Here is a 27,904-nt window from a genome sequence, read left to right as displayed (position 1 = left end):
GCAATGTTTCAACATTGGTCAATGGTCGTACTAAATGCATAATTCAAACATACTAATCATCATCTCTGAGAAATGGACATCTGTAGCTTCAGTTTTGCTGTCAGCATACCTTTTGTATCTGATGTCTCCTGCTCCTTAAAGCGCTGGTGCAGCTTGCGTGCATGATTGTTGAGAGTTTTCACTGACTGATGGAGGATCTTGTACTTTGCTGTTACAGCTGTGTTAATGCTCTGCACCACAGCATTTAGTTGCTGATATGACACACGTCCTCTCATGTACCTGAGTGGAACACAACAGTCTGATTTAGAGGAGAAAAAGCTTAAAAAGACACACGAAAACAATGTTTAATCTCTTAGCAATACAACTACAATTACCACCTTGCAGTTGTATGCCTCCACAAAACTGTCAAGTTTCTCTTACAGTTTACATATGTCTGTGAAAACATGGACCTATGATTCCCCCCCCTCCAACTTCACACTGGCAATATAAAATGTTTAGCATCCATGTTTGTAAAAACAGTTTGTTTGTAAAAACATGGATGCTTCACACACATCTTCCCCCTGGCAGCACAGAAAGATCTATACAATCAGCACAGTTTCAAGGTGGACACCCAAAATTGGTATTACCGATTCAGTACCTAACCAAATATTTTCCTTTCTGCTCCTTGATGAGTATGATGTTGAGTAATGGCCAGAAAAGTTTAACTGCATAATATTATAATGTCACAGTGAAGCTGATCTTTGACCTTTTGGATATAAAATGTCATCACTTGATATTTTATCCTATTAGATATTTGTGTGAAATTTTGTCATAATTAGCGTAAGAATTCTTGAGTTATGGCCAAAAACGTGTTTTGTGAGGTCACAGTAAACTTGACCTTTGACCACCAAATTCTAATCAGTTTCCGAGTGGATGTTTGTGCCAAATTTCTCTTAAGTTGTTCTTGAGATATCGCGTTCATGAGAATAAGATGACTGCAAGGTCATGGCGACCTTTGACCACCAAAATCTAATTAGTTCATTATTGAGTCCAGGGCTGTATCCCAAGTCTCAATTCCTTGCTCCTCGATCATTGACTGAACCACAAGTTAATCTGATGCGCCATTTTTAAGACTGTCAAAGCTGTTATTTCTGCTCTAAGGAGCGAGGAATGATGTTCGAGGAGGGATCTCTGAATAGCGATGAGCAAGGATATACGACAGCAGCTTTCACAGAAGTCTTTTATCGGCTCACGCCCCCACATTGTATTGACTGGACGCTGCAGCAGATTGGACTGATCTGATACATCAGAACATACTGGAGTTTCGTACTGGAGTGAAGACAGATAAGAGATTAAACTGAAGTTTATTACACCCAAGTTTTATATTTCATTTGTTTTCTGATTCACCATCTAGTTATCTAGTATCAGTCACATGTGAAACTGAGCACTCCTGAGTGTTTGTGTTCTGTCAGAGAGCAAGATAATTGCAGTAGTAGCAGTACAGAGCAAAGTCTCTTTAAGAGACTTTGGTAGTTAATCTCGCAAAGTCCTGCAAGATCTCACGATAGTTCAGTTCCTGGAGAGAATGGCAGATCATCCCTTCATGCTGTCAGCATCCATTGTCATCTGCTGCATTTCAGTAGCCTGAGTGTCAGACTGAAGCTCCCAGAACCTTCAGTCTGACATGGCTTCCATTGAAGGCGATTTACAAGGGGGAGGGAATTTGATTTTTTCCCTAACCAATCAGTAGAGATCAACGACTCACCCAGAATCTGATGTCATTAGTATCCATGCCTCGGGGGTGCCGAAAACAAGCAAGCATTGCCCGTTTAAAATGTCTCTGTCGTCGTGCATGCCCAGCTGCATCGCTGTTAAATCCAGTTTAGCAGCTTCCTAAATTTGGTCCTCCATTAATGCGAGTAGTGGCAAAATACCTCGATAGCATCGTCAATGTGGTTTGTAGGATCTGTAGCGGTCGCCATTGTTGCTATCCTCACCAGTTACCCACCGGCGTACAGCTTGACATTAGCGTGGCGCTGATTGGCTAATCGCTAGACCCCCGGCGTTCATTGGTCCATCCAGCGTTTGGACGAGATAAATCGCAAATTCATTGAAGTATGCCAGACCAGAGATGCAAGCCTACTCAGTTGAGTGGGTGGGGTCTATTGTCTGGAACCAGGCTAGCATTTCAGCCTACTTGGGAAGATTGTCATTTTACCCTACTCTAGTTCGCCATTAAAGAAGTTGAACTGAGTTTCGCCTTCTTCGTGGTGATTTGGGGAAGGAGTTATCTGACAGTGCAGACGCTCTGCTGCTTGCGCTCCGCTTTGCTTACATTCTTTTGTGGATATACTTGTTTTTTCCTGCTAAAAGCTACAGAAACTAGATCCTGGATACTTATAAAGCACTGGGACTTTAATTTGTGAAAGATACAGAGGACTACTTCCATATTTTCACCACTTTTTCACCACTTTAGTACTGTGTGAGCAGGGCTGAGGCACAGTGCAAGCTTTTTGCTGTGTCTGTGACTGGAAACCTGTGATTAGGACAAGGACAATATGGCAAAATCTGTGAGCTGCACAGAGTGTGAGTGACTAACCGAGACGATAAGGCAGCTTCAAAAGAAGAATGAAACTCTACAACAAATTCTTGAGAATGAGCAATTCATTGACTCTGTGGTAGCTAACACACAAGGTGCTGATGGACAGACTGTTATATATGGAAATACAACAAATGTGGAGCATACCATCGCTGACTTGGCTGACACAATCCCATGGATATGTCCTAACACCACTGGATCAGCTGCAGAGGCTCCCAAACTGGCCTTCCCTAACGACCCTTCCTACTGGCACCGGCCTGGTGCTCGACCAAAAGCATCAACTCAAGCCAGGACTTAGGCTGACGTCGTCAGATGCAAAGGCAAATCCAGCAGGAAATCAGTCAAGAGAGCCCCAACGCTCACCCCTCCACTTGAACTCTCTCTACAGAACAGGTACGATGCACTGGCTCCACATGAAATGTGTGACAATACAACTACACTGAACCCAGACAGGCCAATCACACTCGTGGTATTAAAGCTATCCAAAATGCAAGCAATAGCCCCAAAACCACTGCTAGACCCAGGGCCAGGGCCAGGCCCACATCTGATCAGCCAGACACCATCCTGATTGGGGACTCAACAACCAAGCATGTAAGAATGGCAAAGACTGAAAATCTAACAGTGTCTGACACGTCTGTCAGGGAGCTAACCGAGCTGTTGCCAGTGATCCTCTCTACACACCCCAGTAACATGAGGATTATCATCATGCTGGGTCTTTTGACATTCTACGAAGAAAAACTGAGATCCTGAAAAAAGACTTTTCTGGAGAAACTGAATGACTGTCAGTCACAAAATGTGTTCATATCTGGCCCCATTCCAACCCTGGGGAAAGGAATCGAGTCTTTTACCAGACTCCTTGCCCTGAATACATGGCTGACATTGGCGTGCTTCACTCATGGGATAAAGTTTATTGACAATTTTAACATCTTTTGGAACTGTAAGGATCACTTTCAGCGTGATGGGATTCATCCGAACATCACTGGATGCAGACTACTCGGGGCCAACCTACATCATGCTCTTGGAATGCCATGCCAAAACAAGAATGGACAGATAAGAGACAAGGACAAGTACAGGGCACAGAGACAGACAGCCTGGAATTAGTCAATGCTGCCACACTAAAGCTCAGTCAAACTGATGAACTCTTAAATAGTAGCCCTAGACGTCATCACTCAGGTGCCTGTCAGAGATGAGTCAGACCCCATGCCGCTTCCTTAAACATACCGGCAATCTTAAATAGCTGGTGGCATGGTCAAACACATCTTGAAATTGAAAAGCATCAGCCAGAGTCATCTCCAAGGTCTGGCGCCAACCCTCGCCAACAGGTCCTCAAACTGGGCCCCAGTCAGCCTGAAGTAGCGCTGAAAGCGGCTATCATCCAGACGGAGTTCCTGGAGGAGGTGGTGAAACTCGCCGAGCTGGATGCACTTCTGCAGGATAGGGTGAACCCAAAAACGACGGCGTTTGGCCCTCCGACGCATCTGGGACTTCCAGAGGAGGTAAACAACAAAGCAGCGATGGTGGTTATCTCTGCCATGGTCGTCAGTGACGTCTTGACGCCCCGACGTCCAGTTGTTGATGCCGAGATGAAGGAGAAACTTATCATTGCGGTGTGCGGCTACCTGGAGCTATATGATACTACGTGTCTACTCTGCAGAGACCGCAAAAAAAAGGAGCAGGCTTGGGTGAAAGTTGCCGAGGAAACTGGTCTACTTGGTAAGTTCTGTAAATATGTGTGTTTAATTAGTTTGCCAAATGGTTGTACTATGAACGTTAGCACTAGCTTAGCTCCGGTTAGCACAGCCGGCTTCCCCGCTATTCGCGCGAATGACGCGATGACGCGAATTAACAAAATGGTCAGGCGTCCAAACTCGGGCGTGACGGCATCATTGAAAAGGTTGTTTTTCAGCAACTTAACACCTTCTTGGAGCAAAACAATTCCTTTGATGCCTTTCAGTCTGGATTCCAAGCACATCACAACACTGAAACTGCACTTGTAAAAGTTTTAAATGACATTCATCTGAGCAGTGATGCATCAAAGATTTCGGTTCTGGTATTACTGGACCTCAGTGCTGCATTCGACACAGTTGACCATAACATACTGCTCGACAGACTAGAAAAGTTTGTGGGACTTTCTGGCACTGTGCTAAATTGGTTTAAATGTTATTTACAAGACAGGGATTTCTTTGTTTCACTTGGCAATTATAAATCTGTGCGAACAAAAATTACATGTGGAGTTCCTCAAGGGTCCATTCTTGGGCCTCTTCTGTTCAGCATCTATATGCTCCCTCTTGCTCAGATTACGGAATATCATAACATCTCCTACCATACTGACACCATGACACACACAACTTTACATAACAGTGTCACCAGATGACTACAGTTCCCTACATCTGCTAAATAAGTGTGTTGATGAAATCAATACATGGATGTGCCAGAATTTTCTACAACTAAACACAGACAAAACTGAGATAGTTGTTTTTGGCCCCAAAGAACAAAGATCAATAGTCAGTGCTCACCTTGACGCCATGACACTAAAACCTACAAATCAAGCCAGAAATCTTGGTGTAGTTCTGGACTCAGACCTAAATTTCAATAGTCACATTAAGACAATTACTAAATCAGCCTGCTACCACCTTAAAAACATAGCAAGAATAAAAGAATTTCTGTCTAAACAAGATACAGAAATCTTGTTCATGCTTTCATTTTCAGCAGGCTGGACTATTGTAACGGTGTCTTCACAGGCCTGAGTAAAAAAATCAATCAGACAACTGCAGTTCGTCCAGAACGCTGCTGCCAGAGTCCTCACCAACACCAAGAGAGTGGAGCACATTACACCAGTGCTTAAGTCACTGCACTGGCTTCCTGTGTGTCAAAGGACAGACTTTAAAATCTTGTTACTTGTCTATAAAGCACTAAATGAACTCGGGCCTAAATACATCTCTGATTTACTTGTAGGTTATGAAGCACCCAGACCCCTCAGATTATCTGGAACAGGTTTACTCAGTGTTCCCAGGATCAAAACAAAACAAGGTGAAGCAGCCTTTAGTTTCTATGCTCCCCGCCTGTGGAACAAACTTCCAGAATATCTGAGGTCGGCTGAAAGTGTCAACTCATTTAAATCAGAGCTTAAAACATTACTATTTACTGCAGCTTACAAGTGAACTAGATATGTAACTTATTGTTAGGTTAATCTGTAGCTATTGTTTTTATATTTGTCTGCTGTTACTTTTGCCTTATGTTTGCTTTTTAAATGCATTTTCTGCACTGTTTTTAACTATTTATTGTCTTGCTTTTAGCTTTTGTTTTTAATGATCTCAAACACAATTTTATTGTTCCCTTAAGGTTTTATTTTAATGTATTTCTCTTGTAAAGCACATTGAATTGCCTTGTGTATGAATGGTGCTATATAAATAAAATTGCCTTGCCTTGCCTTGCCTGTTGGCTCATGCAGGGCACATGAGGGCAACAGGTCAGTTAGCGGAGAATGAGAGACTGTGGACAGAGCAGATTGACATATGGCTTTCTACATGCTGATCACATGTACTGATAAAGTATTGGTTCGGCTGGCAGAAGTTTTATTGCAGTTACTCACAGTAACAAGCGTAGCTGTCGTTAACTATTGTAATCTTGAAGTTATATTCCCTTCTAAAATACAGTGGCTTTTGCTGCACCTCATCTGGCTCCGCACACACACACAGAACCCCTTCTTGGGTCCACCCTCTCCCTCTCTCCACTGTTGCCTGCAGTAATTTATCTATTGATACATCCCATAACGCATCTAATCGGCTATTTGAAGTGTTACCTCTTCAGAACGAAGCATGTCAATTGTGTTTTGAAATACGTGTTATTTGCAAAGTCATCACATCTAGACATAATTTTGACGTTACTTTTAACCGTTTAAACAGAAAGTTACTAACTAGTAAAGGCTATCGCCAAACTGTGCAAAATGCATCCTGGGATATTATCTCAACTCACTGCATGATGGTCATGCTGGGTGCCACTCGCCAGCTATGCTCGCCACTCCTCATCAGAGCACAGAACCTAGAAATGCTCAGATGGTTGAAAAAAAACTGATGCAAGCTCCTCCAGTGCCGCTCCAATTGAAGTAAGATGCGACACTTGGCTTCGGGACTCTGAAGACGATGTTTCATCTGTTTCTGCCCCTGCAGTAAGTTAGTTTGTTAAAGTAGGCAATAGGCTAGCTTGTTGATTTTTAGCTAGTTCTAGTTCATTGCGATAGCTAACACTAGCAACTCAGCTAATCATGTACATGATGGCTTTACAAAGTTATAAAATGTGACTGTGTGTTCTAAATTTTGATGTTTATGATAATGACGGTAACGTTACAGTTAATCTGAAGAAGTGTAACAGTTGCTCGGTTCATTCAGTCAGTAATAATTAGGCTAGCAACTTTAGCTACAGAGATGAAGGTCATGCTTGAACTAGCAGCCAGTCATGTTTCTAAATTTCCTACAGGTAAGCTGAGTATAATGAACACCCAGATAACAGTAGTATGTTTTAGCAGAACCTTAGTGTGTAACTGTGACACTCACAGACACTGACTTTGACCGTGATTAAGAGTGTGTGTGTGTGTGTGTGTGTGTGTGTGTGTGTGTGTCACGGCTCGTGGAGGGTGCTGCTAGCAATAGTTTCGGTAGCTAAGTTCATCGCTAATGATGTTCTGTGTGAGTTAAAGTGAGTGAAATGTGTGTGAAGATGCATATGGTTGAGATACAAGAGTGACAGTAAATTGTGTGAAGCAGGACGAGCAGAGTGAATGTGTTAGGAACATCATGAGCTGTGTGTTATGTTGAGCAGGCTAATGGATATAGGCTGCGTCATGTTCATGCTAACTCCTGCTGATATGCTAACGCCATAGCTTGACCTCACTCCTCTCTGCCAGTAAGGTTAAAGGAGCATTTCATACATTTTGGCAACTGAAGTTTGTATCAGGCCTAGTGTGTGAGTGTTTTATTGTCACTCTTGTGAAACCATTGTGAGAGTAATTCAGTACTAGGCTGTGGATTAAAAACAAGGTAAGTTAGATTAAATATGTTTATGGGTTTAATTCTGAGCCTTCTCTTTCAAAGGGATGGTCTGACATTGCAGATGGTGTCAGATTGACTGCAGAAGGTGACCCTGGCTCTTGTAAACAAAATAAACTCCCTAGAGAGGAATTAATATGCTACGGTGTATGTTTATCAGTCGTGACAGTGAAAGTTTTTTTCTTCTGTATTTCAGACAGTCCAAGGTCAGCAACTGAAGCAGTTCCTGGATGAAGTGGGACCTTTTCCCGGAAACACCTTCTCTGGTGTAAAACTCAACAGGAAACAAGTGGATGATGACTTCCATAAAGTGAAAGATAAACTAATCAATGGCTTCTGTGACAACCTCACCATGCGGTTTGGCAACCTTGATGAGGGTGTCTTGAAGGCGGCTGCAACCATGTATGACCTAAGCAACTGGCCTGAAGACATCACTGACCTGGCCGCCTTTGGCCTGGCTGATTTTGAGACTTTTGTCACTCTCTTTCAGAAAACTGATGGGTTACAGGGAGCTTTGTGGAACACTGTATTCCTGAACAGTCAATCTAAGTAACAAAACTTTTGAAAAAGCCAAATGAACTCAGATCTGTCATTTTTCAGAACTCAACTATTAGGATTTCCAATCCTTTTTACCTGTTTTTGACAACAGTGGTTGCATTAAAAATCAATATGAAAAGGAAATATGTCCTTATGTTGTGTTTTCACCACCACTAGTAGGCTGAATTCTCATCACGAGTGAATAAAGCAGCTAACTCTGAATCAATCTACTCCAATTTTTTAAGTTCAAGTTACTCGTTTGTATTAGTATGCCAGTATATTTTGAGGAAATGAGATTCCTATGATCCTTTGCTAAAGAAAATAATAACATACTAGAGTGAAAAGAACGCATCAGAATTCTTTAATGTTGAAATAATGATTGATATCTGGATGTTGCAATAGGTGCATAATTTATTTATTTATTTATTTTTTAAAGATTATTTTTTTGGGCTTTTGCTAGTGATGGCAGTGCGACACTGAAGCTTCAATACGTGCTTCAAACCCTGGACTACAAACCACTGCTTCAAAGCCTGCTTTGGTGCGGAAAAAATCACGTGACATATGACGTCCGAAGTGGCAACTGCTTTGTTGCCTGAATCAATCACCTGACTGGTTTGCGGTCCAATCAGGTGATTCACTGGCACTGCCTCATCTCGATTCTGACAGCTGACAGGTTGTGACAGTTTTGAATTTGAGCGCCACAACACTGATAAAAAACGCTTGAAAAAATGCATAATTTGTGGGTTGTCGTAGTTGGTGTGTTATTGCTGTTGAGTTGTTGGTATTGCGTTCGTTTGTATTGGATCATTATGTAGCCAGCCAGGAAGAGAGGTCGTTCTGACATGTGGGAACACCTCAATCTGATCGCTCCTGATAAGGTAGGTGTGCTTTATGTTTAATATGTAACAAAGGAAAAGTAAAGTTATAACTTACAACAGTAGCTGTCAGTACAGTACTACTATAGCTACTGTATGCTGTATCTAAAGTCTATATTAAGTAACTTAGCATCACAGTAAAATGATGTATATGATTAGTGTAGCCATTAGGCTATAGCTTTATAGACTCAAATTGCATTTTTATTTACAAAATGGCTTTCTCTACAGGTCCGGTGCTTGGTGTGTTCAACTGAACTGAAGTATCATGGGAATACTTCCTCCATGATTAGGCACTTCACTGCCAAGCATGGAGCTACTAACCAGGGGAACACAAATCAAGGTAGGCTATATTATATTATTATTAATTAGACACACTAACACAATATGATATGACTGTATTCCATGACTCATAGGCCTGCTTCATTTAAATGCAATTTCACATAAATCCTTATTTTCTTTTATTCATTTTCTTTTTTATTTTTTTATGTCTTTATTTGTCTTAGTGGACCGGAAGCGAGAGCTAGATGAGGCTCTTGTCAATATGGTGGTGAAAGACTCGCAGCCTTTTTCCATCGTGAATGACTGTGGCTTCAAGGAGTTTGTGGCATTGCTTGATCCCACATACACTCTTCCATCCAGACGGGCTCTAAAGAACATGGTGGTCCAGAGATTCGAGGAGGAGAAGACCAAGGCCAAGGTTGTCATGCAGAAGGTAGAGGCTGTGAGCCTGACTGCTGATATGTGGACCTCCATTAATATGGATGCATATCTAGCAGTGACCAGCCATTATGTGGATGACTCTGTGAAGCTGGCCACAGTGCTTTTGGGAGTGCTGCCTTTCCCTGAAGCTCATACAGCTGCTAACATCACTGCTGCACCGAGGTCTCTCATGGAGGAATGGGGCATTGAAGGCAAAGTGACCTCAATTGTGACTGATGCAGGAGCTAACATGGTTGCCTCTGTCAGAATTCTAAATCTAAGACATGCAATTTGCTTTGCACATGCACTAAATTTAGTGGTGAAGAAGTCACTTGATGCAACTCCTGGCCTAGAAGACCTACGCACAAGGGCACGAAAAGTGGTGAGTTTCTTCAAAACCAGCACAACAGCAAAAGAGAAGCTCAGAGAAGTGCAGGAGCAGATGAATCGTCCAGTGAAGGAGCTGATTCAGGAGGTGGACACACGCTGGAACAGCACCTTCCTCATGCTGCAACACCTTTTTGAAGAGAGACAGTCAGTGGGGGCAGCTCTTGCGACGCTGAGAACAGACGTGAGACCTCTGTCCTCTGAGGACTACGAAACAGCTACTGCATGCCTGCAATTGCTTGCCCCCTTTTACCAGGCAACAGTAGAACTCAGAAGAAAAGAGAGTGTCAGGGTCAAAGGTCATCCCAATGATAAAAATGTTGATGTTGTATTTGTATGACACAATGGCAAAAATAAGCCACAACACACTGGGAGAGAACATGGCATCATTGATGCAAAGCAAGTTCGACACGACGGAGACCCAAACTGCATTGACCCTGTCAACACTGCTGGATCCAAGATTCAAGACCTTTGGTTTCTACAACCAAGTACAGGCACAGGCAGCAGTGAGACAACTGACAGCAGAATGCTCACAAATAATAAGACACACACCACCTGACACACAAACAGAACAACAGCCCTCCACATCAGCTCAACCAGCACCAGCAAATGTTGGAAATCCATCATCCACAGGTAATGTTATAAATATGAATAGATAAAATGCAGGACAAAATAAGTACTGATGAATACTGTCATGTTTGTCTTTCAGATATTAACCTTTGGGAAATGCTGGACAGAGATGCTTCTGAAGCAAGGAGGGGAAGGAATGCCACAGCAGATGCTACAGTGGAGGTGCAGCGGTAAATGACCGATCCACCACTGGAAAGATCAGAAGACCCACTGGCTTACTAGATGAACCATTAAAATGTGTACCCTCATCTGTTTCAGCTCGCAAAACAATTTTTATGCACACCAGCATCATCTGTTCCTTGTGAGCGAGTATTCTCCAAATGTGGAGAAGTTGTGAGCAAAAAAAGAAACCGGCTCAATCCAAATACTGTGGAAAAAATAATGTACCTCAATAAAAATCTTTGTGAGTGTTCCCCATCACACATAATCACCCCCTGCCATAGTTACACAAGCACATTTTCACCCCCTGCCATAGTTACACAAGCACATTTTCACCCCCTGCCATAGTTACAAAAGCACACCCAACCTCTGCCATATTTTCCCAGCACTCTATCCTCAATAACACAATACACACATTCATCAGTCTTTATTTGTAAATAGAACATATTCAGTCTAGTGTGTGTGCGCATCAATTTTCAAAGTAGACATTTAAATCCAAGGGTGATCAAAGCAAAGATGCTTCAGAACCCAAGTAAAGTAGTTTCCCCAACACTGCTCATTGAGGTGTGTGTGTGTGTGTGTGTGTGTGTGTGTAATTAAACGCCTCCTGTCCACCAACTAGCCTGCCTAATTTGACTGCAGCCTTGCACTTCGCCAAGAGAGGTCACTGTAACTGAAGCTTCAAGTTTTCGAAACAACTGGCTCAAGTGGTTCAGTGCTTCACAAAAGCTTCATTTGCCCATCACTAGCTTTTGCCTTTAATTGACAGGAGAGAAATGACAGGAGAGTGTGAAATGGGGGAGTGAGATGGAGTGAGAGAGAGTGGGGGGGATGACATGCAGCGAATGGCCACGAGCCAGAGTCGAACCTGCAACCGCTGCACCACTATTTTTTTCTTTTTGTTTTTATCTTAGCTCTTTAGAATCTACCGTTATATTATTTAGCGCTATAGACGCTTCATATCCAGGTCAAGTCACACACATGTGAGTAAAGCATATAAGAGGAGAGGAGAGGGCTCCGTGTTATCTCTTCATAATTATTTTGCGCGACAGATAATAACATAGCAATATACTATTTATCGTGTTATACGGTGAAACGTTTCACCCTATAACGTGATGACTTATATTGTTTACACACCGGCATGTCATTTCTGTCTTTACACGGTGCGATACTTAAAAGATCTATCGTTCAGGCCTAGTTTGTGGTGTTTCTGCCCTTGCATGTAATTACGATGCTGCATAAACTGCACGTAGCACTGTTAGTCTTTTTTGGTGAAGTGAAGCCTCGCTTTTCGAACCCTTTCTGTCTCTCCGCCATTACGTCTTCTTTGTTGTTGAACGTGCTGTAACCCACGCTGTAGCCTAACGTGCACCTCCCCAGAATTGTAACTACGCGTCGCAGTGACGCAGACCTCCTGTCCGTCATTGTATACTGACACCATTTCCCTCAGGGGAAGCGGAGCTGAGCTGGTATTTACTTTTAGTTCACAGATAAGCAATAAATTGTGAAGACAGTAAGGCCTCCACTAAAAAAGCATTTTAAGTCTTGTGTGTGATTTATCCTTCGGGTATTTATACTTGGGGATCTATCCAGGTTTCACATGAGAAGAGGGAAAGATCGCCGGCTGCTAGGTTAATCAATACAATGTAAAATGCCATAGGCTTGTGCTAATAACGTTAGCATGTTATATCTGTTTAAAATACGTGTTTAGTACAGGACAGTTGTTTTGTTAGTGAACCCTGTGAGTTGTTATGAAGCCAAACTGTGTGCCGTTACCTTTGTTAAATGTTGCCGTTGTCCCTGGTTTTATATGAGAAGAGGAAAAGATCTCAAGTTGCTTGGCTAATTTATACAATGTCAAATACCATAGGCTTGTGCTAATAACGTTAGCATGTTGTATTTGCGGGGAGTGTTTGTCTGTGAATGCTGCAAGTTGTAGTGAAGCCAATTTGTGTACATGTTTTTCAAATTGTCTCTATTAAGCCATGTTTAATGTGTGTTTTGAATCAACAAAACTTAACAGCACTTCACAGAAACCTCTGCTGTCAACTAGTGTTTTGGAGGTGTAACTGCAGAGTGACACAGACACACCACCGCAGAATTAAAAATGCTCACAATGGCATAAGCGACGTACATAGGCTACGTGCGTAGGGTCTGCGCACAACCACAAATCCCCTTTAACGACTGTGACGTGCATCATTGACGTAAAGATTCAGCATAATGAAAAGAATCGATAAGGGAATCGTTAAGCATAAAGGCTAATCATGTCAGATGAATTGAACCAGTTCTCGATTCCCATCCCTACTCATGACTCCCCTTATTAAAGCTGACAGACTCAACCCCTTAGCCAGCATGTTTTGTCTCCCTCAAATATATGTCGGCTACTAGTTTTGCCTATCTTGGCCACCTTACATTTTATTGGCTAAAAGTTTTTAAAAAGGAATTGGGGTGCCACACTTTGATAGTGGGCTTATTGTGGGGAGAAATAAAGGGTTATTGTGATGCTTTGACAGTGGGACATGGACTGTTTGCAAAGGGGAAGTGAAGAAAAAAAAAAAAAAAACAGGAACTCAACAAAAATGTTGATGATGTTTTGCCTTGTCTGAAAACCGGCGTTGTACGATGCTTCATGGTGTTCAGGCAGGGGGTTGACACCATCGTCGTCATCATTATCCTCTCCTTTATTCTCCTCCGGAGGAAGACGTGCTCGCGCACACACAGCAATGTTGTGTAACATTGCTGTGACAGCACAGCATTTTGTGGGTTTGAACTTCAGTCCTCCCGTCGACCGATGGATGCATCTGAACCGGAGCTTGCAAAAACTTTAAATGTGTCCCCAAGTGGAGTCGCAAAAACCATCAAGCGCTACAACGAAACTGGCACACATGAGGACCGACCCAGGAAAGGAAGACCAAGAGTCACCTCTGCTTCTGAGGATAAGTTCATCCGAGTCACCAGCCTCAGAAATCGCAAGTTAACAGCAGCTCAGATCAGAGACCAGATGAATGCCACACAGAGTTCTAGCAGCAGACCCATCTCTAGAACAACTGTTAAGAGGAGACTGCGCGAATCAGGCCTTCATGGTCAAATAGCTGCTAGGAAACCACTGCTAAGGAGAGGCAACAAGCAGAAGAGATTTGTTTGGGCCAAGAAACACAAGGAATGGACATTAGACCAGTGGAAATCTGTGCTTTGGTCTGATGAGTCCAAATTTGAGATCTTTGGTTCCAACCGCCGTGTCACTTAAATCACCTTTCCTTACCACTCTGCTTGATCTGAACTTCAGTAGGTAATCTTGACCATGTTTACATACCTAAATGCATTGAGTTTCTGCCATGATAGGCTAATTAGCTATTTGCGTTAACAAACAGTTGAACAGGTGTAACTTATAAAGTGGCCGGCAGCAAATTGTTGCTGCACTATAACAGTATGTCCCAAAATCATGGTGAACAATATCAGTCAGTATCTATGTTGGGTATTAGTAAGGGATAGTACTTACTGAGGGATGTTCTCAAACTCTGACACAGTGATGAACTCCATATCTCTGATGAAGTTCTTGATGGTCTTTTTGACATTTTCCAGCTGGGCTGGCTTGACATCGGCTGTTTCATTCTGGTTCATTACAGGTTCACTTCCACTGAGAGATGAGAGGAACATTAAACGTCAGTCAGACAGACCTGAAGATTGTTTTCTATTAGCACGGCAGGGCTCAACAATAAGGATTACCTGATTGCCCGGGGCAAGTAAAACTCAAGGTTGGGCATGTAAACTAACAACTCACTTGCCTGATCGGGCAAGTTGCTAAAAATAGTAAAAGTTAATAACTAATTGATAAAATAAATGTATTTTAAAACGTGCTCCTTCGGCTCTGATGCAGCGGTCTCTCTGCCTGAAGTCACAGGCACAAGTAATAATGTCCTGCCCACAGCCCTCATTGATATTATTTTGCACGATGGACGCTTCATATAATAACATAAAAATATACTATTTATGGTGTTATGTCATCATGTCATTTCTGTCTCTACATGGTCACGCGTTAACAATTCTCCTCTGATCTCTGTATCACGCACAGCGGAATTCTGCCACACACAGATGAGCACGCTGACCAAACCTGACCCCGAGCCCAGTGCAGTTTGTCAGCTGACAAAGTTATTGTTATGGACAGTGTGTAAATAACCAACAGACTGCTGTTACGCACAGACAAACACGCTGCTCGCACAGCAGCTCAATAAGGCACTCATGCTGAGCTTGTGTTGCGTTCAGGCGTTGTCACGTAAATAACAACTTCCAACACTTAAATAGGTCATAGCACAAAACAGCAGCATGTCAAGTGACTTTTTACTTTATTATATTCAATAAAACTGTATGTTCCTAAATCTTGAGACACCTCATATGTAAGCTAGACAGACATTTCACCTGCTCATACTGTGCACATACTTAGTCCTAAAGAGCCCTTCTGGTGCCAGTAGATACATAGAAACATCCCAGCAGGCTGTGCTTTGCAAGCATACAAAAAAGTTTCACGCATGTGAAAATTATTTTTCATGAGTGTGCTTCACCTCCACTGCTACAACTCCATCCTAGGGGAAACACTGCTGTGTGCGTTTTGTGCAACAGGTGAATGTGGTAGTCTACTGGTAGAGAGAGAGCTAAGTAGCGTTGAAGTAGATTAAAGCAGGGCAGAGAGATGGAAGCAAAATATATTAAACCCGGTGTTAATACAGCAGAACTGGAGAGAGGAGTGAAAAATAAATAGAGGTGGGCATGGCTCAAGTAGGGCGCAAAATTATAGACGGAGAATGATTGACAAATTTTTCACTTTAAGCCCTGACACTGTCATATTTGTGTAGGAATTAAGCTACAATACATATGTTGTTTTAATTAATAAATACAGTGTGAATAAAGATTACATAACTTAAAAATAACTGCAGTCTTTGTTAATTGATAGCCGCTTAAATTAAACATTTTTTTTTTTAGGGCAAGTAAAAACTGACTTCAGGCAAGTAGATCTCTGACCAACTTGCCCGACCGGGCAAGTGAAAAAAAAAAAAAAAAAACCTTAGCGTTGAACCCTGCACAGTATTTTACATTAGAATTAGCACAGTATTGTGCATTAGGATTGGCAGGGTATTGTACGTTAGGATTAGCACGGTATTAAAAATTAAGACACGTGAATCATCAAAACAAAATAAAACAAGCAAAAAAACCACACTGTGTCCATCCTCCCGTCTCCCCCCATATAGCCCCAGTGAGTAAACAGCTTCATTTTGAACCGCAAAATTTCTTTAGCATTGTTAACTGTTGACAACCCTGGCTGTGCTGATGCTGCTTATGGTGCTAACAGTGTTGGCACCTCTGGCTGTGCTGATGCTGCTTATGGTGCTAACAGTGATACATTCAATGCTAAAGAGGTTTTGCAGCTCAAAATTAAGGTGCTCAGAGACCAGAGGTTGGGCATGGTGTTTCCAGAGCAACGCTGTTGGGTAGGGATGGCGTTATGGTGGGAATCACCAAATAAGTGTCGCCACTAGCTTGCTCCACCAGACCCAGGTGGTGCGCAGTGCAGTTAAGTGAAGAGCAGCAAAATTAACCTAAAGACTGACATGCTTAACTGGTCAAAAATATGGTCGGCCGTTAAAATACGAAAAAGCCACTCGGCCAGTGTTCAATTGGAAAGCATCAAGCAAATAAAGTATCATATTCGTGTCCTTACTTTACTGGGCCTTTCTTCCTGAGCATGTGAGCAGGAATGTTTTCCTTAATGTGTTGGATGTCCTTAAAATCCTTCTGGAATGACTCCTCAAGTTCCTGAAATACAAACAAGGTTCTCACTGTCATTAAGTATGTTTGGTGTCATTCAGAGACATTACAGATTCTGTCCAGCACAGAGCAAAGACAAGTCCAGTTCACTACATACTTTGTCACTATTCTTTAATAAGAGCAGTTTAAAGGCAAATATTATACTCCTTTTCTACATGTTTATATAGGTTATAGAGTTCCCTGAAACATGTCTTTATAGTTTCTTGCTAAAAATCCACTCCAGCCCTGGATTGCAGCATGCCTATAAACCCCTCTGTTTCAACCCTGCTCAGAAAATGCTGTTTTTGTGTCTATAGCTTTAAATGCAAATGAGCTGTGTCAGAGCATGCCCATCTCTGGAAGAAGGTGTAGCTTGAGCTTAGCCTTCTGGGCCAGCAGCGGGTTATGATATTTGCGTGGCTGTATAGATACGGCCGATGTTAGAGGAGCTATAGTTAAACCATACAAATTTGCTCATCATAACAGCTTCCTGTATGTAGTCATCTATTTTGTATATAACAATGAACTTACACCACTGCAATTCAGCATAACATGTCTGTCAGCATTATTAATCTTTAGTCAGTTTTCAAAGGACGAGGCTGTTAGCAGTGTTTTGTACACTGCACTGTTCTCCATTACCGCATTATATGCAATAAGTTACTTCATATTAATTACCTATATTATATGCACTTGATATTTTGCCAAGCTTACTTCTTATCCACCTCAGCATGTCCACTGACTGTTAATTTTTTGAATTTCACAAGCTTTATCTTTTGGTGAAATCTTCCCATTTTTCTCTATATTTTGGATATGTGCTCCTGTGGAAACTGAAAATATCTTGGAGATACCACAGCTAGCATTCTCAATAGCAAAACTAATACAACTAATTTGTCTTGATTACATGTTGCATTTATAAGATACCATAGTATTTAGCATTTGTAATTCACTGTAGGTTACCAGACAGCTACGGGAGATCAAGGAAGAGCTACCATGTATGGTAGACCATTGTGGGTTGGAGCCTCTCCCTGAATGTGTTCTCTCTACAGAACGCCTGCAACAGTCTTCACAAAGATTCAAGATGGCGGACACTGACACATTCTGGCTACCACTCTGTCTCTGATCTGAAAAGTTTTGCGGTTTTGCCATTTAATCTTTGCATCTGATTTTATAGCTTGGCCAGTTAACTGTCCTGTGATTCCGTGAATACAAGCTACCCGTCATCCGCCTATCCAGACAAGCACTTTAACTGGACTTGCATCTAAAGATCAGCTGAAAGTTTTACCTCCCAAGGAGCTCCCACCTGGGAGTTATTCACAGCATGGCTTCATCATCCTGCTACTGGAGCTGCAATTTCTCTAGCTTCTGCCTAACTGCATCGCTGGCCAGCACAAGGCCTCCTGCTTTTCCCGCCGGGATCTTTTCGTCCCGGTGTGGCTAGCCCAGTCTTACTCTGGATGCTCCCCTCTGCTAGCCACCACAACACCAGGCTGGCTGCCACTTTCCAAGCAGCATCACAAGGCTAACAGACTGGTAGCCCCACGGGGCTACCTCTTCTCCTCTCCAGACTGTTAGTGTGCTGCAGCTGCTATGCTGTGGATTACCCCATGGATGGTCTTGGGCATATCGCTTCTCCTTTCCTGGACATCTCTCCCTTGGCTGCAAGTAATGCAAGCCTTGTGCTAGTGTTCCCCGACTGGACCATGCCGCCAAAGTACTCCGCCACAGAGCTCCGACTCTACAACCACCACCAGCGTCCTGACTGCATGGACTTTCTAATAAAAGCTAGAATACATCGCAGAAGCCGTCTTCCACACAGAGGCTCTGGCCATGTGTGCATACATATAACTTCACGTCCCCTTACTCCATTCCATATCTGTGGTCCTGGTGCACACCAACTTCCTCATTACATCATCACAACAAACAACATCCACCTGAGCGGACATAAACTGAAGCACGCCCCCACTCCAACTTACCTTGGAGTGACCCTTGACAGGACCCTATCCTTCAAGGAACATCTTAAAGGGATGGCAGCTAAGGTGAAGTCCAGAAATAACCTGCTCTGCAAGCTTGCTGGCTCAAAATGGGGGGCAGAAGCCCCCACACTGCGCACCTCAGCGCTGGCCCGGGCATACTCCTCAGCAGAATACTGCACCCCTGTTTGGTCCGGCGAGTAGCCTTCACTCAAAGGATGCTCCAAAAGGTCAAAGACTCCCCTCATCTACCAATCTACACAGACATTTTCAACCCACCCACTGCCCGACTTCCATCTAGACATCCAATTTGGAAGAATCCCCCGCCAGCTGACTTTACCATCCAATCAGCTTGGGAAAAGGAATGGGAGTCCAAAGACGTCCCAAACAAACATCTGGTGGCAGACCCCACCCTGCTGGTCCCTGGCACCAACCTCCCAAGGAGACAGTGGTCAACCCTAAACAGATTTAGAACTGGACATGGCCTCTGCCTGGCCAGCCTTCACAAGTGGGGCAGCAGCTCAAGCTCACTTTGTGCTTGTGGAGAGGAGCAAACAATGCAACACATCATTGAAGCTTGCCCTCTACAAAGACTTGAAGGAGGCTTAGTCACCCTCCATACAGCAGATCAGACGGCAACTGTTTGGCTGAAGGACTTTGTTATTTATTTATTTATTTAGCGAATGCAAACAACAGCAACTGAATCTGTCCAATCTACGTCCCCTTCCTCAGTCCTCACAAACTATCACAGAGCAACGTCACCTGAAACTGGCCTTGCCTAACACCTGCTCACTTAACAACAAAAGCCTCATTCTGAATGAATGTATCACTGATAATAACCTGGATTTCCCGTCTCACTGAAACCTGGCACAAACCCCTGGAATATTTCTCACTCAATCAGACCACTCCCACAGGATACACATGCATTGATCAACCTCGCCTTGAGGGGCAAGGCGGTGGTGTTGCCACTGTTTACAGAAAGGACATTAAAAAAAAACCACCCTCCCCATTCCTGCCACTAATTGATGTGAACACATTGCCTTCAAACTCTCTAGTCCTACTCCCTTAGTCACAACCATTATCTACAATGACATACTCTCCACCTGTCTCAACTAGCTCCCCTAAAAACCAAAACAGTTTCATTCACATACTCAGCCCCCTGGTATACTCCTAAAGTCCACCAAATGAAGTCATGTACGCTCCAGCTCAAAAGACTCTCCAAAACAAAACTAAACAAAACAAAAAAAAAACGGTTTGACATTGCATCTCAAAACCTATACAGACTATCTTAAGAAATACAAAACTACTCTCACTACAGCCTACTACTCACAGCTCACACTCTGGCTCCACCAATCCCAAGTCTCTCTTCTCCAACATAAACAAATTTCACAAACCCTATGACAACACCTCCACATCATTCCAGTTGACAAGTGTAACAATTTCCTTTAATTTTTCCAGACAAGAATTGACTCCATCTACAGCAACCTGTCCTCAGTTGTCACCCCTGTCCTCAAAAAACCTGGACTTGATCCTGATGACATGAGTAATTTCCAACCCATCTCACATCTCCCCTTTCTGTCAAAAATACTGGAATGTGCTGTTGCCTCTCAACTTAAAACCCACCTCTCCACCAACAACCTGTTTGAACCATTGCAATCTGGCTTCCGCTCACAGCACAGCACCCACCCTCCTCAAAGTCACCAACGATCTCCTCCTTGCCTCAGACTCTGGTCACCTCTCAATTCTCATCCTTTTTGACCTTACAACAGCCTTTGACACAATCAACCACACAATTCTCATTTCCTGTCTCGAACCTTCCCTCACCAGTACTGCCCTCTCCTGCCTAAGGTCATACCTCACATCTGTTCATCAATATTAACTGCACTTTCTCCCTTGCTCCTCTGTCCCAAGGTGTCCCCCAGGGTTGGGTGCTTGGTCCCCTCCTATTCATCCTTTACATGCTCCCCCTTGGCAACACCATTCGCAGCCATGGTCTCAACTTCCACTGCTATGCTGATGACATCCAGCTCTACATCTCCACTGACCACCTGCCTCAACGGTATCAGGTCCTGGATGCAAGCCAACTTCCTCAAACTGAACTGTGAAAAATCTGACATGATCATCATCGGTCCCAAATCCCTCACCAATACTCTCATCTTCTGCCTCACCATTGACAATTCCACTCTGCATTTCTCCCCACACATTCGCAACCTCAGAGTCATTTTCAAATACCAACTTCTCATTTGAAAGACACGTCAATCACATCACCAGTACTGCCCTCTTCCACATTAAAAAACATAGCTTGTCTCTGCCCATCACTCTCCCCCACTGCTACCGAAACTCTCATCCATGCCTTCATCACATCCAGAATTGACTACTGTAACAGCATTCTTTATGGTACTGCCCGTCTGCTCACCAATTCCCGATCCCGCAATCAGATCACCCCTGTCCTTAAGGACCTCTACTGGCTCCCTTCCCCACAACGCATCCAATTCAAAGTTCTTCTCATTAATAAGGCCCTCCATAACCAGGCCCCCTCCTACCTCACTATATTCCACTGCCACACTCCTTCCCACGGCCTCTGCCTCTCTGATGTCAACCTCTGGGGAAGGCGACAGGGCCTTCTCCAGAGCTTTAAATGTGTGAATGATGTGTGTATTTTATTGTAGTCTACAGCTGAGAGGAATACATCAGTAAATTATGCTTTGTCGTACAATGTTACAGTTTCAATCTAAATCAAAGATGTTATGCAGTCTTCCTTTACTTCAGTGGGCATAATATTACAATGGTAACAACACACCACAAATGTAGTAACCCCCCCCCCCAAATAAATTTGTTTAAATGTTTTTTGAGTTACATCAGTAGACGGTGTGCATATGAATTTACAGGAGTCATTTCTTTAAAAACGGTCAAGCATTTATTGAAATAATGCACTTATAACCAGCGATAAAAAACTGTAGGATACACCAAATGTTTATAAAAGTATGACACACACCAGAGATAAATGTTTTGAACACTAAATTTCCTGTCCAATTGTTATAATTGTTACAGGTATCTAGCCTACAGGAGCTTTGTGAACTGGTGCTGGAGCTTCCTTGGTCACAGAGTCCAGGTAGTCATTCCAGCCGGTGCGGTCCTACGCATCTGCACAGTGGTTCCTGATGCTCAAAGCCACTACATGGGTTTTAGAACTGTACAGTGAAGTCCTCTGGAATGGGGATGGCCAACACAGCATCTGTGTACAGCGTCAGGTCAGGTGAGACCTTTTTGGTCCACCGTCTCAGCCACATACCCTATTTGATAAAACACATTTAGTTTACACATTTTAATTTCTTAATATCTAGTTTCTTAATACCTCCTGACATTGGACACTTTATCTAATTTATAATTTTTATAAGGTTGATGTTTTTACTGTATTTTTTGTGTTTAAGATTTTGTTTACATTATTTTTGTTTACAAAACAATGACTGAAAGTCTGTATCGAAATACCCTCCTACATTCAACACTTTTTAAACATTTAATTCATTATTTTAAGAAGTCGATGTTTTTTTTTGTACTGTTGCCTCCTTTTAACTTTACACATCATCAAACACCTGTATATTGTCATAGAGGTTATAATGTTCAAGTCGTCATTTGCAGTGCAGTTAACTGTACTGCACTTTACAGGGAGGTTGATCTTTTACAAAAACAATCCCGCCAGTGAAAAAAACAAAAATTAACAAGTCAGTATAAATTAACAAAATTTAGCACAAGCCTGAACTACAACAGAGGATCAACATGCATGAGTGCATGATGCATGAGACAGAGTCTGCAGGGTCATAGGTAGCATCTAGCCCTTGTGAAGCTGCCCTGTAATGAATCCTCCTCCTCCTCCTCCAAGATCTCTTTGAAAGTCACTTTATTGGTGTTGATGAAAAAGAGAGAGGATCTGCAGAGGTAGCGACGCCAAAATCCTCGAGGACACAGTAACCTGGACACCTGCAACCAAATACAACTTTTATTAAGGAAAGTAACAATGTGACACATAAACACAGAGTAATATTAAGCCCAATTTCTACCAAACACTTTCAGTATGGTACCTTTGGAAGCAAAAGTAACCCTTCAAACATGGTATCTAGACTCTGGCGTTTCAACCACAAACAGTACCCTGAAATGTGGGTGGGGTTATTGTCACTCAGGGCTCCATCCAGCTCTCACAGTATTTCCTCATTACTGGTAACACAGAGTCTGCACCTCATTTATTGTCCACAGGACAGGTTGCACACAGGCTCCGAACAAAATAAAACAGGCTGCAATGAGAGTCTCTCTGGATGTGATATTTAAAAATAGCAGGTTTGTGCATTCAGTCCTTCTAAGGCAAGTTTAGTGTTGCCCATAGGAACAGCGCTCCGTGATGCTGTTTTTTTCTTCGAGTGTGGATTAGAATATATGCGGTTCACATAACCCAGTCAATACTAATATATATATATATATATATATATATATATATATATATAAACACCTGAAGATCCACTCATTATTAAAAGTCAATGTCATATGATCAAAGTTGTCACAGTGTGTTGATTGATTCACGTTGCCTGCTCATACACTGAATAAAATTACAAGTTGTTTTTTTTTCAGACTACAGCTGCTTCAAGAAACAGCAAAACATCCTTTCATTTTATAGTCATAGTTTATTGATGTATGTAAAACCTAAAAAAACAGCCACAACTCAGCCCTGAGCAGAGTGACCATCCGCTACTGACCAATCATTGGACTGCAGTGTTCGCAGCTCCTCCTTTTAATAACAGATCTTAGTGCTAGTTACCCCAACAGAAGGGGTACCAAAAATGGGGGTGATACGGAACAGTTCAGTACCATCCACAACTTTTCACAGCAGAAACAGAAAAAAAGCGTACCGAACTGAACTGAACCGTACTGTACTGCTCAGTGAAAATGGGGCTTTACATTCTAAGTGAAAGTATTAAAGCCTGACAACAGGTAGATGTACTATAGGTGACTACACACCTGTATTTCTGATGTGAGGCTGCAGAGTCCTCAAGGATAACTGTGCCTACAGTACATGATTCCAGTGGGTCTGTCTGGCATGCAACATCCCCTGTTGCAGCAAACTGTATGGATGCACTTGATGTGCTGGCCTGTATAGAGCAAACAGGTTACACCAACATCTTCTCAAATGCATAATTATGGCAACAGTTACAAGCAGTGCAAATTTGATAGCAACAAATGTATTAAATTACATAAAGACATGGGTTACATACAACATTTCACTTACAGTGTAAACAGTGTGGTGACATTAATTTTACATGTGCAAAATACAAAAAAATAAAATGCATTTCCTTCCCCATTTCACATATTCCCTGTAACTCTGCACTTATCTAGACGTTCCCTGCAGGTGCTGTGTGTGAACATAAATGTTGATATCAATGTTAAAACAGCCATCATAAAAGATGAGTCTTAGGCCTCATTTACACCGCAAGCTATGCATCCGCGTAGCGCTCGCAAAGCGGTCCACAAGCGCAGTGGCAGCACACGTGTATTCACACCAAAACCGAACAGACACGTCACACAGCAGTCACTGCTGTCCCGTCAAAATACAATCCACACCTGAAGAGGTGGTGGCAGTAGTGCACCATGTTTGCAAATCTCCAATAAACCCCGAAGAAGAAGAAGAAGTGAGTTTGGACCCAAAGCCCAGGGTGGACAGGTTCGCGTGCCAGTGATTATTCCAACATTTGGAGAACTAATATTTAGCACTACAAATGGGTAAGTACATGAAACATGTGCCTGTCAGGTCTCGCTTGGTCAAGGGGGAGATGTCTACGGTGGCCAAGAGAGGTCACAACACACGCACAAACTCTGTTTTTTGTTGAATACCGCGACCATTCGTTCACGACTTGCGCAAAAAAATCAGGGTCTCCTATTTTTCAAGCCTGCTTGTGAAAGCAGCATGACTCGAGCAGTGCGTAAAACGGATGCAGTGTGAATGCTCTAACCTGTTAACATGCTCGCCGAAATGAAAAGGCGGGTAAACAGTGACCATTTGCGAGTGCTACGCAAAGGCATCGCTTGTGGTGTAAATGAGGCCTTACTCTTCCTACTAACTTAAGAGGCGCCCACAGCCCCCACTGTGTTGTTTATAATCTAATGCACAATGTTGTCGCACACTCACACGCATCAGTGGGACAACACACACAATGAGTGGGGGGCAGGGAGCAGTGGAAGCGAAAAACCATTGAATCAAAGAGATAAAACATTATTTTCTGAAAGCACTAATAAACAAGCCCAAACACCTACACTACACTGTGCAAAGTCTATGTTTGGTCTGAATGCAGCCTCATCGGCTTGACTTTGCAGATATACTCAGCAGCATGGTGCTAATCACAGTTACACAACAATACCAAGCAGAAGAATTACATACAATTTAACTTCATTAAAGTATCACGGGGCATATCTATCAAGCAGACTAACATGCAGCAGTAATGGACAGACAAACGTTAGTGGGGACTGCGCGGATGGAGCGTCCATAACAACAGCTGAGCTTGATGGTTCTTAGCAATACAAAGTTACACAGAAAGCAGCCTAAAAGTAGTTATAGGCATCCTAATTACAACTATGACAATAAAGTTAGCTTCAAACGAGGCTGACATGCTAACAATACATTCAACAGGGTGTCACGCTATATACATTAAAGCAACAGAAAACGGTGAAACTTACAGCTTCCTCGTGTAAAGTTGGGTCACGAACAGTCGATACCGATCCATACTTTATTTTCATAAATGTGGCATATTCTGCTTTGTACCGGCTCTCAGTGAGAAAACAGTCTTAAGTAAAATGGTGAGCACACACATGCAACACTAAAGCAGTTGTTGGAAGTACAATCCATCAAAAACAAAATTAATCCACTGGGTCCTCCGATCCTCAGATGAAAGGAGTTTAAAAAAAAAAAAAAAAAAGCATCTGTGTAGGTTTATGCAGCCAACAACAGAGCAACTGGTGTGTTTTGCTCGTACCTTCCAAAAAAGGCGAAAAAATAATGGACGCAGCCTCAGTGACATCACCCATTGGTTTGTGGGCTGCCGTTTTGAAGCTAAGAGTTTAGCATTTTGGCCGTTGTCTACACAAAGCACATTAATGAATCAGTAACACATTAACCGCTGTAACAGATGCAGTTTTGGTGATTTGTTTTGAACTTCCATCACCCGAAATAAGACATTCTAGGCCCACACAGAAACGGAGAGTAAAGAAACGACAAAGAAAAACAAAAACAAAAACCGTTGCCATGTTGGACATCTGGAGCCAGACATGCAATTTATTTATTTATTTTTTTTGGACGAGAGGGCGGAGCTGTAAGGGAGCGAGGGGGAGCCAGAGGACACTATGTATGCCAACCTACACCTGCAGCCTGACTGAACATGGCATCCTGTTTGCCGTGCTAAATAACCGCTAACAAAGTTAGCTTGAATACTTTGAGGTAAATTTTAGAGATAAATATTTAAGTAATTTTAGTGACGGTAGCTAATTAAATACAAGTCAACATTTGACAAATAGTACATATAAGAGGAGTAATGTTAACCTTGTAACTAGGGATGTCCCGATCCGTATCGGTGCCGATCACGTTATTTTTACAAAATCGGAATCGGTAATAAAAGATTGGAGGAATCAAAACAACAACAATGGCCAGGGGCCCGTATCACAAAGCGAGTTCATCCTTTCCTGGGTTACCCAGACCTATCCTGGGTTGACTAACCCTAACAATGGCAATCAGGATAACTGGTATCACGACGCTGGATATCAACTCGGTAACTCAACCCAGGGTTGCTTTATCAAGAGCTGTGAACGCGCATGCAGTGGACCAATCACAATCATGAGAGAAGCACAGCGTCACTGAGCACCCTCACAGAGCGCTGTATGGGAGGGGGAAAAAAAAGTATTTCTCGTGAGGATCAGAGATTAATTCTACTAAAATATGAGGAGGAGAAAAACATTACAGAAAAGACCAACACCGTGGCAGCTGCAGGAGGAGGAAACATGCGTGGCAACACATAACGGGATGAATAATGTTTAATTTTAGTTTAGATAAGTTTATTTTCACTAGGGATGTAACAATATGGAAAATTTGGTATCTCAATTATAGTAACCAAATTATCATGGCAAACGATAATATCGCGATATTTTTTTAAGCGCTGTAAAATGTCCAAAAAATAGATACATTAAAATAACTTCACTAAATCTTGGAACTTCCTTATCATACTAAAATGTTAACAGCCAAAATCTTATATTAAAATGAAACTTTCACATTAAAGGGGCAAGGGATTGGCACAGCAACAGAACAATTTATTTTAAATGAACAAAATATATAAACAAATTACAGGAACAAAGCTTATTTGTCTGGTGCATTTTAACAGTCAGCAAAATATGTAAACAATTTATATATTATTTATTTATTAGCACGAGAGGAAAAATATATATAAAACAAAACAATGCAAGAGTAGAACAAAAAACATACAATATATAGAATAGATATCACAAAGGTGCAGGAGAAACCAAAAAAACCCTAAGGGCAATGGTCATCATGACACAGAATTACGTCTTGGTCCAAGGCTAGGTCAAGACTGTGAGCAGTGAATTTAATTAACCTTATAAACCCGAGAGCCCCCATTAAGGCTCTCGGTTAAAGGTTAACACGGCAGCGTTTTATGTTGTTTCCTTGAGCTTATGTCGAGAAAGCATGACTGGCCATCTATATCGATTCTAGCTCGCCATACAATAACCATAATCATAGTGATTCAATCATAGTTGATCTCAATTAGCGTTACATTACGTCGGTTTATATTCTGTCGGCTCCGCTCTGTGTTTTCAGCTCCGTTTCATTTTGAAACACTTAGCAACACAGCTGCTAATACGGCTATTAGCTACTCAGCTAGTATTAGCTCCTAAGTGTCTCAAACGAAAACGGAAAACCTAGTCGCCGTTAAGAAGGACAGATATGGCTCAAATGTCCCATATACGTCGAGAGTTACACATTATGACAATCTTAGTAAAACCGAAGTCCCTCACACAATAACTGACGTTTGCATTGCATAACTTGCATTGGCTGTAAAGCTGTGGATGACGGTCACGGAGATGAGTCAGCAGGTTTGTAGTGTTGCTACCCTTCGCAGCAACTTTCTTTCTGCATGTTCTGCACACAGGATAGTTGTCCTCCACCAGCTGTCCCTCGGC

The 27,904-nt window shown here is 42.4% G+C and overlaps 1 protein-coding gene across 3 annotated transcripts in view; it reads right to left on the bottom strand.

Annotated features, from left to right (window-relative positions):
- ska1 (spindle and kinetochore associated complex subunit 1) overlaps nucleotides 1–27,904 on the bottom strand; it is a 97,624-nt gene that overhangs the window by 5,783 nt on the left and 63,937 nt on the right. For all 3 annotated transcript variants that reach the window (XM_049574515.1, XM_049574516.1, XM_049574517.1), the window contains 3 exons: nucleotides 16,624–16,718; nucleotides 14,410–14,547; nucleotides 110–279 (listed from right to left, as the gene is read on the bottom strand). In XM_049574515.1, the coding sequence (XP_049430472.1) occupies nucleotides 110–279; nucleotides 14,410–14,547; nucleotides 16,624–16,718 (403 nt within the window). The remainder of the gene's footprint in view (nucleotides 1–109; nucleotides 280–14,409; nucleotides 14,548–16,623; nucleotides 16,719–27,904) is intronic.

Source organism: Epinephelus fuscoguttatus, linkage group LG4 (genome assembly GCF_011397635.1).
Source record: "Epinephelus fuscoguttatus linkage group LG4, E.fuscoguttatus.final_Chr_v1".
NCBI classification, from domain to species: domain Eukaryota; kingdom Metazoa; phylum Chordata; class Actinopteri; order Perciformes; family Serranidae; genus Epinephelus; species Epinephelus fuscoguttatus.
The sequence above is the reverse complement of the archived record's forward strand: the minus strand, read 5'-3'. Positions and strand labels throughout refer to the sequence as shown.